The sequence below is a fragment of the Anopheles funestus genome, chromosome 2RL (assembly GCF_943734845.2).
Source record: "Anopheles funestus chromosome 2RL, idAnoFuneDA-416_04, whole genome shotgun sequence".
NCBI lineage: Eukaryota > Metazoa > Arthropoda > Insecta > Diptera > Culicidae > Anopheles > Anopheles funestus.
The window spans coordinates 93,462,988-93,481,517 of record NC_064598.1 but is presented as its reverse complement, the minus strand read 5'-3'; the positions used below and the strand labels follow the sequence as shown (position 1 = coordinate 93,481,517).

The following is an 18,530-nucleotide window of genomic DNA, read 5'->3' as shown; positions in this document are numbered from 1 at the left end:
AATAGTGTCACGAAGCGCAAATAATGACAAAATCGAACGATGCATCCCATGTTTTGCAGGGGGAAAGAATATACGTACGGCAGATCAGTGGGGGCCTGGCTTCTTTTTTGGATTCGGCTAAAAATAAACAGCGACTGGCCATCCGTGAAGGGGAAGGAGCAGCGAAAATAGCATCGCGAAACAAACAAAACACAAAACAGCCGAAACGGTCCCGAACGACCAACAGACCGCGGTTTTGCATGATGGGAAGATTTGCTGGACAAAAGAGTCAAGCTCCGCGGTAAAGAAATAATAGAATGTGTTCTGAAAGTTCGTATTGAAACATGTCTAAACGAATAAATGTTTAAATCGCCTCAATTAAGAATTACAGAGAGACCTTTTTTTCAAAGTACTGAATTACTACAAATACAGATCACTCTAGACAGTCATTTCATGTATCAAATATCCTTTCTGATAATTAATTGTCCATCTCACATGCTCACCGTAACTATAAATTGAGCAATAATGGTCACCGCATAAACCCACCGTGCATCGGGAAGGTGCGTCTCGTTCGGCTTTCGGTCCCACAGCCACACCGAGCGGGTTTAAGCGTCGTGAAATCTATAAATGCAACCACCCTGAACCCGAAGTGCGCCATTAACTCATTGGTCGTCGAGCGGGTAAACCAAGCGTCTGTCAAACCACGCGGTCTCGGTTAGTGACGGGCAATTAACGAGTGTGTGTTCGTGTCCTTTTTTTTGTGCTTCCTAAAACGGACGTAAAATAGTTGTAAGCAACGATAGTAATGGATGACGATACTTACAAAGTGTTGGAATGTCCGGAACTCGGTCGTTACGGTGTGGCCGGCCGTAACCTGAAGGCAGGCGACCGTCTGTTCGAGGAGCGCCCGTTCGCAGTCGGTCCCAAACTGGACAGTCCACCGCTCTGTCTGGAATGTTGCTGCCCGGTGGATGGCGGTGAAGCTGGTCCCAGGTGTTCGCGTTGCGGTTGGCCACTGTGCGAGGATTGTAGTGGCATGCGCGAGCTCGTTTATCATCGGGGCGAATGTGAGGTGTTTTCTGTGAGCGGTGTTCGATTCCGGCCGGTCGATGATTCAACGGCCGGCTGTGTGCAGCTCGATTGCATAACGCCGTTACGGGTGTTGCTGGCGAAGGAAGCAGACGAAGCACGGTGGATGCGCGAGATCGAACCGATGGAGTATCACGACGCGGAACGGCGCGAAAGTGCTAACTGGAAGGTGGACGAGAACAATATAGTCGCGTTTCTGTGCGGTCCGTGTAAGCTTGGCAAAAGGTTCTCGAACGAGTTGGTACAGCGTGCGATCGGGCTGTTGGATGTGAATGCGTTCGAGGGTCGCACTTGCAACGGGTACAGTTTGCGGGGTCTCTATCCACAGCTGGCAATTATGGCGCACAACTGCGTACCGAACGTGGTACACTCGATTCATCCGAGCGATGGTTACAGGTGAGCGACCAAACCTCCCCAAAACCACACAGTGTTGCATTATTCAGGTTAGCGGTGTACGAAGAAACAATGTAGATTGAATGTCGATACCTGACCTGCAGGGAGCGCATTTGCTGGCCAATCGAGTAAACAGCATCGTTTCGGTTTTTGGTGTTGGTGGATAGGTTTAGGTTACAATAAAAATAGATTTTCTATCCGATTTTAGGAGAAATACCACTAGTTCTAGACTAGTCGAAATGAGAGAGCACTAGACTTTGAATGAGTGATCGTAAGGTGCAGTTGTCGATCGACAACAAACACATGTTGAACAAATGGTCAAGAAGCATTTTTTGAAGAAAAGAATAACTCAATCTTCAGTTAGTAACGTTGGGAATGTAAATGAAAATAACATTTTACAACTAAAAAAGTTCTTTTGCATGATAAACGGCTTTGAACTGATATGTGAAAAGTTAGTTCTGGCATACTGTCCGCTTTCTGGAAGTATCTGGCAAGCAGAAATCGATTCTATTTAAAGTAGTTTTGACAGATTAAGGAATCTGAATAAATGAGTCTTGCAAAGTTGTGGCTTAAGGAAACTTCAACTATTATCGATTTCTCCTTACAAAAGTTGCACAAACGGGGAACGATCTTCGAGAGTTCAGAAATGACTCCAACTTAGCATCTTGGAATTTTAGGTTATGGGTATTTAGAAATTTGAAAAGTCGAAATTCTCGCTATTCCCTGCGGGCGGGATCGAAAGACTTCACTGGCTAAAATTAAACGTTTCCACTTGTTCACAGGTTGGAAGCACGTGTTGCAGTTGATGTACCGGAAGGAGAGAAACTATACACGACCTACACGTACACACTCACCGGTACGGTCGCCCGTCAATCGATCTTAAAGATGAGCAAATTCTTCACATGCCACTGCACTCGATGTCTCGACCCAACCGAACTGGGAACGCATTTCAGTACGCTGCTATGCAGCAAATGCAATGGAGGATTCATAACCACAATCGATCCACTAGGTAAGTGAGTGTACTCCAAACTCGTTTCGATACTAATCGATTCCCTTTCACAGACGAAAATGCCGAATGGAAATGCGCTCAATGTAGCTTCAAAACGTCCGGTGCCGCTGTACAGAAAGCCGTCATGACGATACACAACGAAATAGACGAACTGGCCTACCTGGATTATGAAGCGAACCGGCTGGAAGCGTACGAAACCATGTACAAAAAGTACCGCAGCGTGTTACATCCGCTTCACTTCATCAACACCTCCATCCGGCACAGTTTGATCGAGCTGTACGGGCGCATACCCGGGTACGGGATGGTCGAACTGCCGGACATACTGCTCGAGCGCAAGGTCGAACTGTGTCGCAGCATCCTCCGCGTGCTGGACGTGTTTGAGCCGGGTAAATCGCGTGCCCGAGCGATGATACTGTACGAACTGCATGCGCCGCTTATTATGCTCGCCCAGTCAGCATTCGCGCGCGGTGAGGACAATCGGGATGGTAAGCCGCTCAAGCAGCAGCTCATCGATGCTGCCCGTATACTGGAGGAGTGTGGAGGAATTTTGGAATGGGAAGATCCCATGACACCCGAAGGTATACTGGCGAATGTGGCCAAACAGTCACTGGCACAGTTACAGCAGAGCATCGAAACACTCGATTAACGAGCAGCGAAACAAAGTCGCTTCTGTGGTTAGAGATTTAAACTATTTGTGATGTACTTTGCAGCGATCGTTGAAGATTTGAGTGCGGTTGCAACAACTTGCACAAAAAATAATGTTGAACGATCATCATCTGTTTAGTGTCTAGGTGTCTAGCTTTAATCGTGTGTCCTGCCAACGACTCGCGCCAATGACTATTTGTTTTTTCTCCGTTCCAAACACTGTTTTACTTGATGTAACAATAATAAAGTGATTATAAATGCACGATCGATTCGCATTCGTTATCAATCCTTCCAAGAACTATACCGGGTGAAAGGTTTCTTTCATGTTAATCATATAAAGCTTTGACCGTTTTACCTAAAAAACGACTTCTTTATGGCTTCAACGCTTTGTGTTGCCGTACTAACGAACACAAATCATCACCAGTTATAACACTTTCCTTGACAATAGTCGACAAAAACTGTCCTCACGCGTTTAACGGTTGATTCAAGTTGTAAAACAAATTCAGTTCTTTCACTGGACCTTAAGGCAGGACATGCATATGATTCTCCGCACGGCATGGCAAATACTGGGCACAATGGCAATAAGGATACGGCGAATTTGCGAGTACTCTGTTTTGGATCCAGCATGACTAGACCAATCCTTCTCGTTTGGTGTAAACTTTTTCGCAAATGGTTTTACTTTCTAGCTGAAGAAATACACCGAATCAAGCACTTTGCGTAGATCGAAATCACCCTTATCCGGACACTGCTGCAGGATGCGGTTCAGTTTGCGCTTGGTGAGATCAATTACCGAACCATCGTTGCTAATTTCACTAATCGAACGCAGGAGGAGAGTAAAAGATTGTTAATTTTCAGTTCACTACTTCAAAATTTAAACCGCCCTTCACTTACTTTTCATCGTAGCTGTATTTTTGCACCAAAAACCGGGACAAATCTTCCAGTATCGGTTCGGAATGCAGAGCAACAAACTGTTCGCGACAAATCTGTTCAAAAAAACAATTGCGAATTAATAAAATATTTGTTTTATATAAATATAAAAATAAATCCGACCTACCCTGTTCATAGTGGGTACAGTGCAGGCATGTGTCCAGTAGCAATCGTGCACCGAAATAAACGTTAACCCGGCCCGCTCACAGTACAGTGACGTCAGCATCATATGGCTAGAATCAAGCGAATGCACAAAGTTGGGCGGGAACGCATTCTTCTGCTTCATTATGTTCGGCTTCTCGTACGAATCCATCGCAAAATGTTCCGGCAGCTGAACCGACTTGCTGGAAGTGATGTATCGATCCGCCCGGTTGTACGGTTGCACTACCGGCAGCCCAAGCGGCGTAACCCACTCCACGTTCTGGGCACAAACGGCCGATATCAGTCGGGCACAGTCCGTAAACCAGTCCTGTATTTCCTTGGCCGAGGTAAACATTTCACTGAGCGCATCGAACGTTTTCACCGTCAGGTAGCTCGATGCCGGCCAGATCCATTCCTTCGGGAACTCGTCAATGTATTCGAGCTGGCGGGCAATCTGCTTCCGGGCACCGTACCGTGTCACACCGTACACCGTCGTCATCACAGTTTGTTTGATCACCTTGCGCCGTATGAAACCCTCCAGCACGGCAGCCACCTTCACGTTGTTCTGTGCATCTTTGGCACGGTTTTCCTCGACCAGTGCTGCGACCGCACTGTACACATCTTGGGGTACATCGGCGGGCGCTAGGTTCACACTTACTGCACCGGGTGTGTCACGGCCCAGCGCGGCATAGTGCTGCAAACCGTTACACGATCCATCCTGGTGGATTGGAAATCCACTTTCAAACTCTACAATAAAAGCCAAAAAAATTTATTATTTAATTCTTTTTTTTTAATTGCTTCAACAACCAGCGCTACATACTTTCCGGATCGGGACATCTGTGCACCTTGGCAATCTCCATACAGCACGCAAGCGTTTGCCAAGGTTCATCCGAATTGCTCCACCACATCCTGCCCGTTAGTGGTTGGTCGGCCGAATCCAGTATATCATCCATAATTTCGTCCGCATACCGTACCCTCTCCTCGACCGATTCACGCTTCTTCAACCCGGTTAGATTGATGCAGTGCAGCTTCAACCATCGGAACCCATCCGGACCGAGTGGTTTCTTCTGCTGAAACACCAACAGACAGCGGGCAAGATCATGTCCGAGATGGTTCAAGTGTGGCGGTATCGGATAAACCCGTCCACGGAAGTCAATGTTTTGTGGCAACCAGAACACCTTATCCCGATAGTAGCTGGCCAACGAGAGACGGTAAAGTGCATCGCACCACAAGCTATACATGTCGCCCTGTTTGCGTCGATGGTAGAGCCGCTTCCGCAGCAGATGATACTTTTCGTACCCGCTCATTTCACTTCTCGGCACCGTCTCCACAACGGGTGGCAGTGAGGAAGGTGGTTCCGGTACGTCCAGCTTTGCATTGCCACCGTTATTGAACACCTGCACGATTACATCTAAAATTTGTCCGTTCACAACCCACGGTATGCTGGCAAGCTGGTTCAGAGCGTCGAGCGTTGGATACATATCCTGCGGGTCGGCATCGTCTATACGCTCCGTCTGCTGGTGTGCCTGATGTGGCAGCCGTATAAGGTCCGATTCGGCCAAAATGTAACCTCCATTGCGCGGCGTACTCCACGGTTGCGGTGGACATAGCATCGGGACTAGATTTACGTCGAACTTTAGCGTGTCCGGTTGCGATTTGCGGTACAGCTTCATCAGCACCGGATGCGGTTTTATCTGTTCCTTTGCCATCTTTGCCTCGTAGCGAAACAGTGTGTAAAAGGCCGGCACAAGCTTTACCTTGCGGTTGGTTTTGTTCGTTGCATTTACGTTTATCTTTAGATCACACCGCAGAATGTTGTACAGGAACTTGCCCACACCGAGCACGGCCGCCTTGGGCCACGCGACGCTCTGTATATCCATGCTCGGACCCGTGCAGCGCATTTCGTGCACTAAACGTTGCCAAAGCTGGCGTGGATTATCACTCGACCGGCCGTCCGCCAGGGCCGAAGCGTATTGGTCGTAAATCTCACACGTTTTCCCTAGCACTCCGTTCATGCGCTTCTGTTCAACGAGGTACCGGGACTCGACCTTACGTCCGAGCTCGCGATGAAGTTGCGATATTACGAAGCTAAACGTGTCGGACCCTTCCAGCAGCATCTGCACCTCCTCGAGCAGGATTTCCGTAAACTGTTGCACCGAGAGTGCTTTTAGATACGGGAACAAATTGATCGTTCGTGATGATTTGGTTTCCGTGGCCGCTTTCAGTGTGTTAAAGTCCCGATGGAAAGCCATCGCTATCTGTTTGGACCACACTTTTTTCAACTCGTCCAATTCTTTGCGCTGTCGACGACCAAATGGGGAAATCATACAGATTAGACTTTCATTATTTACATGGCCATGGTTTCATGGTTATCATACTTACATACTGCATTACTTGCTCCGTTGGGGCAGGAAACTTTTCGATGCTTTTCACCGTTAAATAACCGCTCAGCTCTAGGTCCACCTGTTTCTGTGCCATCTGTTGCAATTCTTCCCTGGTAAAGCCTGCTTTTGGTATCATAATTTCTGACCCGGGCCAACATGTTTCTTCAGCGGGTAGTTTGCTTCCAACCGGAAATACGTTCGCATTCAGTGCCTCCAGCAGATGATTATTGTAAGTCAAAACTGGTGGCCGATATTCGGGCACATAATTCGGTACTAGTCGACGGAACAGTGACAGCACCACGTCTTGCTGATCGTGCGTAAATTTGCTCTGATCAAGAATGTCGTTCATACTATACCCAACCGTGCTGGCTTCGTGTAGGTACTGTTTCGCCTGCTTAAGCACCTCGGCGGTCGGTTCCAGACGACCCAAACATTCGAGTATTCCGGCGTACATTTGTGCGTTCGGCGTGATGGAATCTTCGCGCATCACTCGCACAATGTCCTTCACGCGTGACAAATTACCCTTTCCAGCGTACGCATGGATCAACTGATTGTACGTGCCCACGTCAAACTCTCGCCGTTTGCGCTTGTGGCGATAGTTGAGCGTGGTAGCGTACGCCCGATTTACCATCCCCGTTGTGATGCAGATGTCCAGATAGGCGTTTAGCGTCAACTGGAAACTACGCTGTCGGGCAAGAAACTCGATCTCGGACGTTTTGTAATACTTGGAGCAAAACTTTTTACTCTTCTCCGTACCATCCAGCAGCGGATGTGGCTGTTTACCGCCACGTTTCGTCTTCTTACCACTGCCAGCTCCATGAATGGTGGTAGCTAGATCAATCGGCTCTTCGAAAGCGAGATCCGCTTCCTCCGGGAGTATCGATTCCGATTCTAGCAGTCCCACCTCTTCCGCGAGTGCCGGATCTAATTCGTCGTGTGGCGCCAACACTACACCACTTACGCGTAGTGCCCGGTTGTGGTGTATTTCCTTCAGTACCTGAACACTTTCGATTATCTCCGATAGTACGTCGGGCGATATGTCTGTTTCCTTCATTTCACCACCAATGTAGATCACGGGAGTTTCCTCAAAGTTCCAGTGTGACATATCGACGGGTAGAGCCGGCCCACTGGCAGCTTTACTCGATTGAGGTAGCTCATCGGTATTTGTGATGGAAGACGAAATGGGTGTGCTGTGTGAACATGCCTCGAAAGCGATCTGATCGTGAATGAAGTTGGCCAGCTTTTTCGACTTCAACTTCTGCACCGTTGTTTTCGTTTCTTTGGTATCGCCATCTTTCACTGCAAAAATGTAAAGCTTTCGTGAATAAACAAGTCGTTGTGGCCATTATCTATTGGATTAATACCTGCAAGCAGCTCGGTAAATTTGTTTTCATTCGAACGCCTACGTTTTGTTTTCTTTCCTCCGATGCTCGATAAAATTTCTGCTGACGGTGTGGTCGAATGAACGCGTTTTATGTTCACCGATGCATTGCCTGAAATCGAGATAACAAAAAAGACCGGTTTTAATTCCGTTTGTTTACTAACGACTATGCGGAAGAGCAAAACAAAACTACAAACAAGGGGTACGGTTCCGGGGAGGAAAGGAAGCGCAACTGTCAAAACGCATGCTTTCGCGCGACGTAAAAAATAAAAACGCAATACCCCGCACATGTATTTCGGGACGATGATGTAATAATTGGCTTGCAATTCCCGGAGAAAGATTCTTCCGAAACCCCCATGAAAATAGATCCATTTTATCATTCCGTCGCATGTGCTGGAAATGATTCTTACCTCGTGCTATAAGTAGATCGTGCACTCGCTCCCGGTTACATAAATGGGACACTTTTCGGAACGGGCAGAACACTACACTGCTGGTAGAGTCTACGCGCACAATTCCACTTTTATGAGCGAGAAATTTGTTCTTATTCTGTGCTAAACTTCTCAAATTAAGCATTCGAAACATTTTTATAACGCAAAATCACAAATTCCGTCGCCGATCGCAACCATCGGGGCGCGCACGAGACCAACGAAAAGAATGTAAACAAAGCAACTGTCAACGGAGTCTGGCCTCGGTCGTAGTATGGGTGTGTTGTTTTGAACTATGCTCACGAACATAAAATGCAATTATTGCGTTTAGTATGGAATAATTTTAGAGATAATTTAATTGAGTGCTTTAAAACTTAAATAAGAATGCTTACCAAATCGTCCAATACGCAAATATGCTGTGTTTTTAGTTCGACCGCCGAATGCAGAATGCGTTTATACTATGAGCTAGAGAAGTTTAATTTAAATGTGCAGCACATCTGGTTCCCGCAACGGTCATAAACGCAGGAAAACAAATTCAATTTTAAAATACGGGTAGGTGCATTTTAAAACCATCTTCAATTTTCAACGAAATATGACAAAAGCATTTTTATTTAATAGTGAAATTACTAACCATAATGCAACAATAATATAAGTGAGCCCCCCATTGGGCCGGCGTTTTTCTTCTCTTCCATATTAGTTCATATTGATACCCCACACTTGCATCCAATGCAACCGAAGTGATTATCGATTGCTCATGGCAAAAGCATTAAGTCGACACCATAAAGGGTCATTACATTTTCATAAGGCAACGCATAAACATTAACGCCCTGATTCAATCTGTTTTCCAGAATCGATTACAGCAATGATGTTGCACACAAAAGGATTACGGTGCATACATCTTCCTCACTGCATCAATCGATCTTTCTTCGCCTCGGCACTCCGGCAACTGCAACAAGAGGTAACCACATGTGCTTCCCTTACTCGAAAGATGCAGATGCATCCGTGCAATGTGCAGTAGGGATATAAAGTTTGTTAAACCCCTCGCCAAGGGAGGGTTTTGTGTAAACAAAACTCGGCTATGCGGGTCCGGCGGACCACAAACGTTGGCGTAAAGTCCCTCCAGCCCCCGTAACGGCTGATCGTACTTAGGGACTTCTCGTATAACCTCATTAATAGCCTGCAAGTAGTCCGATCGTGAGAAGAGGATAGACAGCATCACGTTCTATCAACGATCAATTCATGTTACAGTGCATTGCAAAGCACTTACCGTGCTTTCCTCTTCAACAATACGAAATATGTTTTTATATGTAAAGTGTAGTAATGGAAAGATGACCATTTGAGTTCAAAAAGAAATTATTTTACACAAGCTGCCATTTCCCAAACTTATCCTTTTTTGCGCCCCGCACTGTAGTAATGGTTCTCGGGCAACGAGAAGATCGCAGCATCCTTCTTGCCTTCCTACCGCTTAAATCTTCTCTTCCCAACGGACACATATGCGACGCAAAGATCAAACATCAAATGGCCACTCTCTTTCCCTTTCACTCTTCATGGGGTTCACTCCCACATATGTGTGCCATAACCGCATGAAGCTCTCTTTCACCCAACATAAATCGAGTACCGAAACAGTTTTCACTTGCCCGAGAGAGAGAGAGAGAGAGAGAGAGAGAGAGAGAGAGAGCCACATTCGTGGAAGATCATCGCGCACAAAGAGCCGCGGGAAGTCTCGCCGACGGCTCGTTATGATCCTTCATTCATTCTGTTGCCGTTTTCCGTAGCGATCGTTTGAAAATCTTGGCGAGAAGCCGATCCAGTGTTGTGTGGAGTGTAACAACGGGTTTTTCTTGGCTTTTGGCGAATAAAACATTATCCAGTATTATCAAGTGAAGTAAGGATCTTCCCGCATCTGACGACGGCAAAGGAACGATCACTTAGCTGGCTTAAAAGGTTTTTATACTCTTGTAAAACATTTATTGTAAAGTGATAAAACAAAACGCACGTTGTTAACAAAGTTTCTCTAAATGGTGCTGCATACAAGAAGTACCGAAGAAATTTGATCCGGGTTCGTTTGCAGCTGGCAAGGAATACTTTTCCCACTTACTACGCGTGTGCCTGTGTTTTCCCCCGATCGTGTGTGTTGCTGCATGAGTAGCAGGGGGTCAAATATTATCCAGAAACATTAGAAAACTAAACAGACAGTCTTTGATTTGTGGCCATTTCGGTTCCTCATACCCAAGTTCGAATCGCTCAAAAGAACACGCGCGGACAAGTGGGAATTTTTCAAAAATTATCAATGAACTGATCGTAAGCGGATTCGGTGCAATTGAACACCATATGCCCCGGTTGTTGAAAATGTTTACGAGTTGAAATCAAATATTAGCCGCCAAATACGTTTATGCCGCTGGTTGATCATTAATAGATTTATTTATGGGATCAAGTGTTTCTTTTTTCCTTTCTCTTTCCCGAGCCCTAGGCAGATTCGAGGAACATCGGGTTAAACAAACCGTAAATCGATTATCAGCTAGAATAGTAAGCCAGAAGAACAAGAAGCCATCAGTGAGATAGAGTGCTCCCGGTGGCAGTAAAAACCAAATCATGAAGAGGTCAAAGAGACGAACTTTGCTTCATAAAGTCGTAAATCGTTGATTTATGTACACCTTGACTATGAGAGTTTGTTTCGCATAAAAATAAGATTTTTCCTATTTGGCTTTCTTTCCATTTGATTGAATTAAAACTAAATAGAGAATCTGCTACTATCAATCAAATGTGTTCGCCAGTAGCTTCGAAACTGATAGGGACGCAAGGAAAAGAGAAAAAAAACATTCTCAGATCGATTGCAAATGTTGAATCATTTAAAATCAATTTATCATCATTCGTAGCGAAGCTAAAAGCTAACACGAGAAGCCATCACCAAACACCCGCCACGGACTCGATGCAATTATCAACAAGGAAATGTGGAATGATCTGTCGCCCGGCATGTTTTGTTTTGCTAAACCGGTGGAGACAACGTTCATTATGCGTGTAATCACGTACTGTTGATGCTAATGTTGTAATATTATTTGTATACACTTCCTGGAAGAAGTTTTGAACAGTTGTAAAGACGGGCAGATCCAAGTGCGAACTATTTTATTGGCAAGAGAAAGATCTTCAATGAACAAGAATTTTCCAAGAAGCTAAGAAGAACGATCGAGTGGAACATATTTGCTCTAAAGTGAACATAATCTTCCATTTCTGTTTGAATGCGGTCAACACTCCACACGAATCGAACCGATGTTATCGAACACAAGTCCTTCACACCAGCACCAGATGACATGCATGCGTTAAGTGCCTTCCGTACAATCTTTCTGTACAATCCAATCGAAATGGATAATAACTACGGATATAAAAACGTCTTTAATGGAAATGAAATTGCTTTTCGCTTTCCCCTTTCTCGTTCTTCATTTACAGCAGGGCAGCATTGTTAACCGCACAATGACGACTCAGTTCTGTTGGCTGATCTTGTTGGCCTTATCCACCCTATCCTATCGAGCGTCCGGTGCCGCACATCCTGCCACAGAAGTTACGTAAGTACATAAGCCTTATGTCGCTTTTATTTGTAATTTAGAAGAAAAAAGCACGAAAAACATGGAGCCCATTTTTTGGCAAACATTGCGTTGAATCTGCGGCCACAAGACAAGGGCACAAGCGAGAACTCAAAAAGAAGCTGTCAGCAAGTCAGAATGCTAATGACCGATTCCTTTTTGGCCCTGGTTCAGTTCAAACAATCAACCGCACTGTGTTTCAGGGTCTAACCGTGGTCTGAACAAAAAAAGGGTCTCGAATGTCTTGCAAAGTGTTTGACCCCACGAGTTAACCGGCAAGCTCCCCACCCGACACGCCGGTTTCACTATCACCGGATGGCAATGAACCCGAAAGATAGAATAACCTCCCCGGTGCTTCCTCACGACGCCGCACCAAAGAAAGTCTAGCCCCCGGTGATGTGAACTGGCCCTGGTTGAGCGAACCATGTCGATCGATAACGCGACGCACCATCAGCCATTTGTTACTATAATTGATCATAATTGGTGGGACTTAACCCCGAAAACTTGAAACCGTCATGGTGCGCTACTCGAGCGGTATCCCGACTGATCCCCACAAATAACGTGAAGCGATCGTGACGCGATGGGTTTGCGCGCACTGCACGATCATCTTTCGTACGATCGGTACCCAAGACGATTGTGGTGCATCTGGCGAAAGAACAGTGCATCTTGAGCAGATGCATCGGATGTACGCGGATGTACTTTTCTATTTGCATTTGCATGCTTCACGCCTTGATTGGCTGTTTTTTGCTGCAATTTTCACGCGCATGCATTACTGCTTACAATGCGACGCTGTTACGAGCGTTTACGACCGGGAGGGCAGTGTTTTGGAAGATCGTCGAGGTCGTCGATGACCGTTTTCGCTATATTTACTGCATTACTACTGCACTGATTTACGTCTGCAGCGATGTTTACCGGGATGTGGTTTTTGGAGCAAGTTGGATAGGGTTTTGGGAAAGTCTTGGGGTCTCTTTGTTCCTTGCATTTAAGTGCAGATTGGTTGCGCACATGCCAAACGCTATAAACAGGAAGACGATCGTGTGGCATTCTTTTTTAATGGAGAATTGTTTTATCTGTCGATCGCAACCGTGCTGCATCGACATTGGATTAAATATTTGGACACATTTCCCACATAATGATGCGTAGTTTCTCATTCTTGGAGAATGTATAAATATTTGTAAACTTGAAGATTTGTTTAGATGAAACAGTAACTGTCTGTTTATCTAACACGTACTGAACTTTACTTTGCTTGTCAGATCGTTATTACGTGCTAATTGTTGCTAGGAGAATAAATCGAACATTCGTTCCAATAGTTTATATCTCGTTACGTACTGTATAAGTAACCTTTATTATTTATTACTTTAAATAAAAATCAAAAGTAATCAAGAGATTCGGGATGCCATCCTGTCGCTGGTACACTCCTACAACACGCTGGACAACAAGCTAGAACGTCACGAACAACGTGAACGTGCCCATGCCGAGCAGGTTAAGAAGAGTCTTATTACCGTGCAGAAGAATCTGCGTGGGTTGGATCCACTACCGGGCATGATAAGCCGTTTGGAAAGTCGTACCGCAGACATTGAGACGGCTCTGCTGCAGGTAAATAACGTGGTGTCCCAGTCTTATGTAAAACATGTAACAAAACATCCAAATCCTTTTTACGTCTAGCAAGGAGATACGATCAAAACGTTCACCCAACAGCAAGCGAAGGTCGGCGAAAGTCTGGAAGGTATTCTGAAATGGTTGACCGAGAACGCTCAGATCTTGGAAACACGGGCGGGTAACGGAGCAGGACGGGATGATGATGATGAAAGTGTGGCCAGCAAGTTGGATGAGGTAGCGGGAACCGTACGAGAGTTGCGCCGAGAGTTGGCTGAGCTGAAGAGTGATCGTGATGCTACTGAGGTAACATACATTGCAATGTCGCTACTACTAACTATTGAGTTCATATAACAACGAGTTTCTGCTTGCTCGTTCTCTCTACTTCGATCTCTTCCAGGACGTCAATCGTCAGTTGCTGAAGGAAACGGAGAAACTGGTTAACTCGAAGCTTTCCTCAGCCGACGAAATCATATCGAAGATGGAAGAGAAGCTGTCTCAGTTCTATCTGACAAGTCCGGTAATTGCGACACAGAATGTAGAATTCGAAGAAAAGGTACTGCGCCAGCTGGATAGCTTAAGCAACACAATGCCTGCTGGAGGTTCGGCCAGCAACTCCCTTGGCATGGAACCATCGTCATTCCCCGACAAGCAATTCATCCAAGGTCTGGTCAACGAAACACTGGAAGCAATCAACGATATGCGTCTGGAAGTGTTGACTGCATCCGATAAGAGCTTCACCAAGACCGCGACTCGCATCAAGGAAAACAACGAAGTGCTGCAGTCATCCGTCGACGATATATTGAAGACACTGACGGAAGAGCTAACCACGGCGGAAGCTTTCCACAATACAGCCAAGGATCAATTTAACTCGATGAACGAAACCATGACGCGGTTGTCAGGATTCTTGTACACGGCGGGTGAAAACATTCTCGATGCGAAGCGCGGTATTGACTACGGCATAATGCAGATCACGCGCGACGTTGGGGACATGATAAAGGGCAACACGGGTAGCCTAAACAAAACCGTTTCGAAGCGTTTCGATGAGATCGGTGCTACGATTCTGGATAATCATAACGGTGCGCTCACTAACCTCAGCTCGAAGATTGAAACGGAGATCAGTCAGGTTTGGCGTCAGATTGGTATCATGTACCAGGAGATCTCGTCCAGCAAGCAGGCGCTCGATCGTCTCCAGGAACAAACGGAAACATACGTCAATGGTACGCTCAACACAATGGACAGCATGGAGGGCAAGGTGAGTGCGAGGGGTGTGGAATTCAGTGGATCGACCAAATTGTATCCGTCATTCAATTTCCGTCATTCATTTTAGGTCTCACTGATTACCAACCGTATGACAGAGGTGGACTCGAACTTAAACTATCTTCTGGGACGCCTTTCGATGGTGACGCAGGAGTTTAACCAGATAAAGCTCGGTCTCGGCAAAGCACTGGACGAGATTAAGGGTAGCTTCGCGGAGGTTCACAACCGCGTCCGAGGTCCCGGACCACACCGAATCTCATCGGAGGAAGTCGTCGATGATTTGGGCAATGAAACCACCAAATAGGCGCTACAAATCTCAACACCCCATTTCGCTTGATTGGGAAGTATTCTTTAGAACCAAAAAAAAAAGAAAGAAAGAAACACAAAACCATTACATTAAAGCTCACTCTTATCCGACCCATTTGAAATGAGTGCTGCTGATTGCATGTGTTAGCATGTAGGCCCTGTTAGTAGTAAGATTACTTTTTTTTAGAACAATTTCTTCTACGATACATTGAGAATGGCTGAGGTAGAAAGGCGAAATGGCCTTCCCTTTTCTTTGCTGTAGGAACTACTTACTTACTAGACTTACTAGAGATTATCGACTGTACCGGTGTGCTTAAAAGATGAGAGGATAGAAGGATGGTATGTAAATCCAACTATATTTGCCGATAATGATGCACAATAAAGCGTTGGAAGCTTGAAATTTTGGTAAATGTTTAAATTCCATTATCTTGTTTTGTTAACGGTCATGAGAACGGTGAAGGAGAAGGGTTTCTAGTTCGATTAGGCTTATGTCGACTTCAGTTTCATAAAATCGACATTACTTGAGTGGCGCCTGTCTGTATGCAATATGAATGCATTCAGCATCAGTGCGTATGCAATGCTTAATATAAAACCCCGTCACTAAACGCTTAGCAATTGTCGCGTTTGCGAACGCGATTCAGAAAAATTTTGAGAAACTCCATATAAAAAAAATTACGAATAGTCACTGCACATGTAATTTTAGCAAAAAATCGCTATTCGAAGAGCGAATGGACGCCACCAAAATCTCATCTCATGGACTTTTTCCAAAACCAAATTCTATAAATTTGCTAATATCGCTACAGCATTCCCTTTTTTATATTTAGCAATACTTAATAAATTAATTTATTTTAATGCGAATTGATTTAAATAAGTTTCTTTTCACTCAAATAATGCTTTAAATTAAAAAGATAATAAAAAATCAGAAAAAAAATTTTTAAAAAATTTTCAACTCGAAAATTTCATAAGGCTTACCCCTTACGTTTTTTTTGGGAAATTTTGCAAAAAAAATTAAATTGATTTATTTTAATGCCAATTGATTGCAATGTGTTTCTTTTCACTCAAGTAATGCTACAAATAAAAAAAAGAGTGAAAAATAATAAAAAAATCAAAAAAATCAAAAAAATGAAAATCGACTAAGGCTCATTTTTGCACCAAGTTTTGCCTATAACTCGGTCAGTATCCAACGGATCGCCAATTTTTAACCTGTGGTCGATAGATGGCACCAATGGCTACATTTTCTTCTTGGACAGCCATGCTCTCAGGTGTCCGTGCCGGAAGTTATTCGAGGAACCAAGTTCCTTACCCTGTTTGATAAAATGTAAAATTTTCCTCATTTTTGAACAATGTAGCAAAATTAAAAAAAATGATTTTTTTTAATGCAAATTTGTTGCAATGTGTTTCTTTTCACTCAAATAATGCTTTAAAATAAGAAAAGAATAAAAAATAACAAAAAAATAAAAAAAATATTTTCAACTCGAAAATTTCATAAGGCTTACCCCTTGCCATTTTTTTGAGAAATTTTGCAAAAAAAATTAAATTGATTTATTTTAATGCCAATTGGTTGCAATGTGTTTCTTTTCACTCAAGTAATGCTTTAAATAAAAAAAGAGTGAAAAATAATAAAAAATCAAAAAAATCAAAAAAATGAAAATCGACTAAGGCTCATTTTTGCACCAAGTTTTGCCTATAACTCGGTCGGTATCCAACGGATCGCCAATCTTTAACCTGTGGTCGATAGATGGCACCAATGGCTACATTTTCTTCTTGGACAGCCTTGCTCTCAGGTGTCCGTGCCGGAAGTTATTCGAGGATCCAAGTTCCTTACCCTGTTTGAGAAAATGTAAAATTTTCCTCATTTTTGCAGCAAGTTATGCCTATAACTCGGTCGGTATCCAACGGATCGCCAATCTTTAACCTGTGGTCGATAGATGGCACCAATGGCTACATGTTCTTCTTAGACAGCCATGCCCTCAGATGTCCGTGCCGGAAGTTATTCGAGGAACCAAGTTCCTTACCCTGTTTGATAAAATGTAAAATTTTCCTCATTTTTGAACAATGTAGCAAAATTTAAAAAAATGATTTATTTTAATGCAAATTTGTTGCAATGTGTTTCTTTTCACTCAAATAATGCTTTAAAATAAGAAAAGAATAAAAAATAACAAAAAAATAAAAAAAATATTTTCAACTCGAAAATTTCATAAGGCTTACCCCTTGCCATTTTTTTGAGAAATTTTGCAAAAAAAATGAAATTGATTTATTTTAATGCCAATTGGTTGCAATGTGTTTCTTTTCACTCAAGTAATGCTTTAAATAAAAAAAAGAGTGAAAAATAATAAAAAAATCAAAAAAATCAAAAAAATGAAAATCGACTAAGGCTCATTTTTGCACCAAGTTTTGCCTATAACTCGGTCGGTATCCAACGGATCGCTAATCTTTAACCTGTGGTCGATAGATGGCACCAATGGCTACATTTTCTTCTTGGACAGCCATGCTCTCAGGTGTCCGTGCCGGAAGTTATTCGAGGATCCAAGTTCCTTACCCTGTTTGAGAAAATGTAAAATTTTCCTCATTTTTGCAGCAAGTTATGCCTATAACTCGGTCGGTGTCCAACGGATCGCCAATCTTTAACCTGTGGTCGATAGATGGCACCAATGGCTACATGTTCTTCTTAGACAGCCATGCCCTCAGATGTCCGTGCCGGAAGTTATTCGAGGAACCAAGTTCCTTACCCTGTTTGATAAAATGTAAAATTTTCCTCATTTTTGAACAATGTAGCAAAATTTAAAAAAATGATTTATTTTAATGCAAATTTGTTGCAATGTGTTTCTTTTCACTCAAATAATGCTTTAAAATAAGAAAAGAATAAAAAATAACAAAAAAATAAAAAAAATATTTTCAACTCGAAAATTTCATAAGGCTTACCCCTTGCCATTTTTTTGAGAAATTTTGCAAAAAAAAATGAAATTGATTTATTTTAATGCCAATTGGTTGCAATGTGTTTCTTTTCACTCAAGTAATGCTTTAAATAAAAAAAAGAGTGAAAAATAATAAAAAATCAAAAAAATCAAAAAAATGAAAATCGACTAAGGCTCATTTTTGCACCAAGTTTTGCCTATAACTCGGTCGATATCCAACGGATCGCCAATCTTTAACCTGTGGTCGATAGATGGCACCAATGGCTACATTTTCTTCTTGGACAGCCATGCTCTCAGGTGTCCGTGCCGGAAGTTATTCGAGGAACCAAGTTCCTTACCCTGTTTGAGAAAATGTAAAATTTTCCTCATTTTTGCAGCAAGTTATGCCTATAACTCGGTCGGTATCCAACGGATCGCCAATCTTTAACCTGTGGTCGATAGATGGCACCAATGGCTACATGTTCTTCTTAGACAGCCATGCCCTCAGATGTCCGTGCCGGAA

General features: G+C 43.8%; 3 protein-coding genes and 1 long non-coding RNA gene across 4 annotated transcripts in view; 2 read left to right on the top strand and 2 right to left on the bottom strand.

The window, feature by feature from the left end:
• The first annotated feature begins 445 nt into the window (after positions 1-445).
• On the top strand, positions 446-3,380 carry LOC125761808 (SET domain-containing protein SmydA-8). The gene is made up of 3 exons (XM_049423313.1): positions 446-1,464; positions 2,244-2,470; positions 2,524-3,380. The coding sequence occupies exons 1-3, from the start codon at positions 785-787 to the stop codon at positions 3,114-3,116; spliced, it is 1,500 nt and encodes a 499-aa protein (XP_049279270.1). The 5' UTR covers positions 446-784; the 3' UTR covers positions 3,117-3,380.
• A 347-nt stretch (positions 3,381-3,727) lies between these two features.
• On the bottom strand, positions 3,728-8,641 carry LOC125761787 (DNA-directed RNA polymerase, mitochondrial). Its single transcript, XM_049423260.1, has 7 exons — positions 8,359-8,641; positions 7,932-8,060; positions 6,566-7,866; positions 5,004-6,483; positions 4,170-4,930; positions 4,007-4,098; positions 3,728-3,927 (listed from the first exon to the last, which is right to left on the bottom strand). Exons 1-7 carry the CDS (start codon positions 8,528-8,530, stop codon positions 3,798-3,800), a joined length of 4,065 nt encoding a protein of 1,354 aa, XP_049279217.1. The 5' UTR covers positions 8,531-8,641; the 3' UTR covers positions 3,728-3,797.
• Positions 8,642-10,111: 1,470 nt separating this feature from the next.
• Positions 10,112-15,513, top strand: LOC125761806 (uncharacterized). The gene is made up of 6 exons (XM_049423312.1): positions 10,112-10,317; positions 11,818-11,933; positions 13,328-13,547; positions 13,617-13,853; positions 13,948-14,802; positions 14,878-15,513. The coding sequence occupies exons 2-6, from the start codon at positions 11,842-11,844 to the stop codon at positions 15,109-15,111; spliced, it is 1,638 nt and encodes a 545-aa protein (XP_049279269.1). The 5' UTR covers positions 10,112-10,317; positions 11,818-11,841; the 3' UTR covers positions 15,112-15,513.
• Positions 15,514-16,888: 1,375 nt separating this feature from the next.
• LOC125761831 (uncharacterized) overlaps positions 16,889-18,530 on the bottom strand; it is a 219,609-nt gene continuing 217,967 nt past the window's right edge. Inside the window, exon 3 of the long non-coding RNA XR_007418143.1 lies at positions 16,889-18,456. This is a non-coding gene — a long non-coding RNA (uncharacterized LOC125761831). The remainder of the gene's footprint in view (positions 18,457-18,530) is intronic.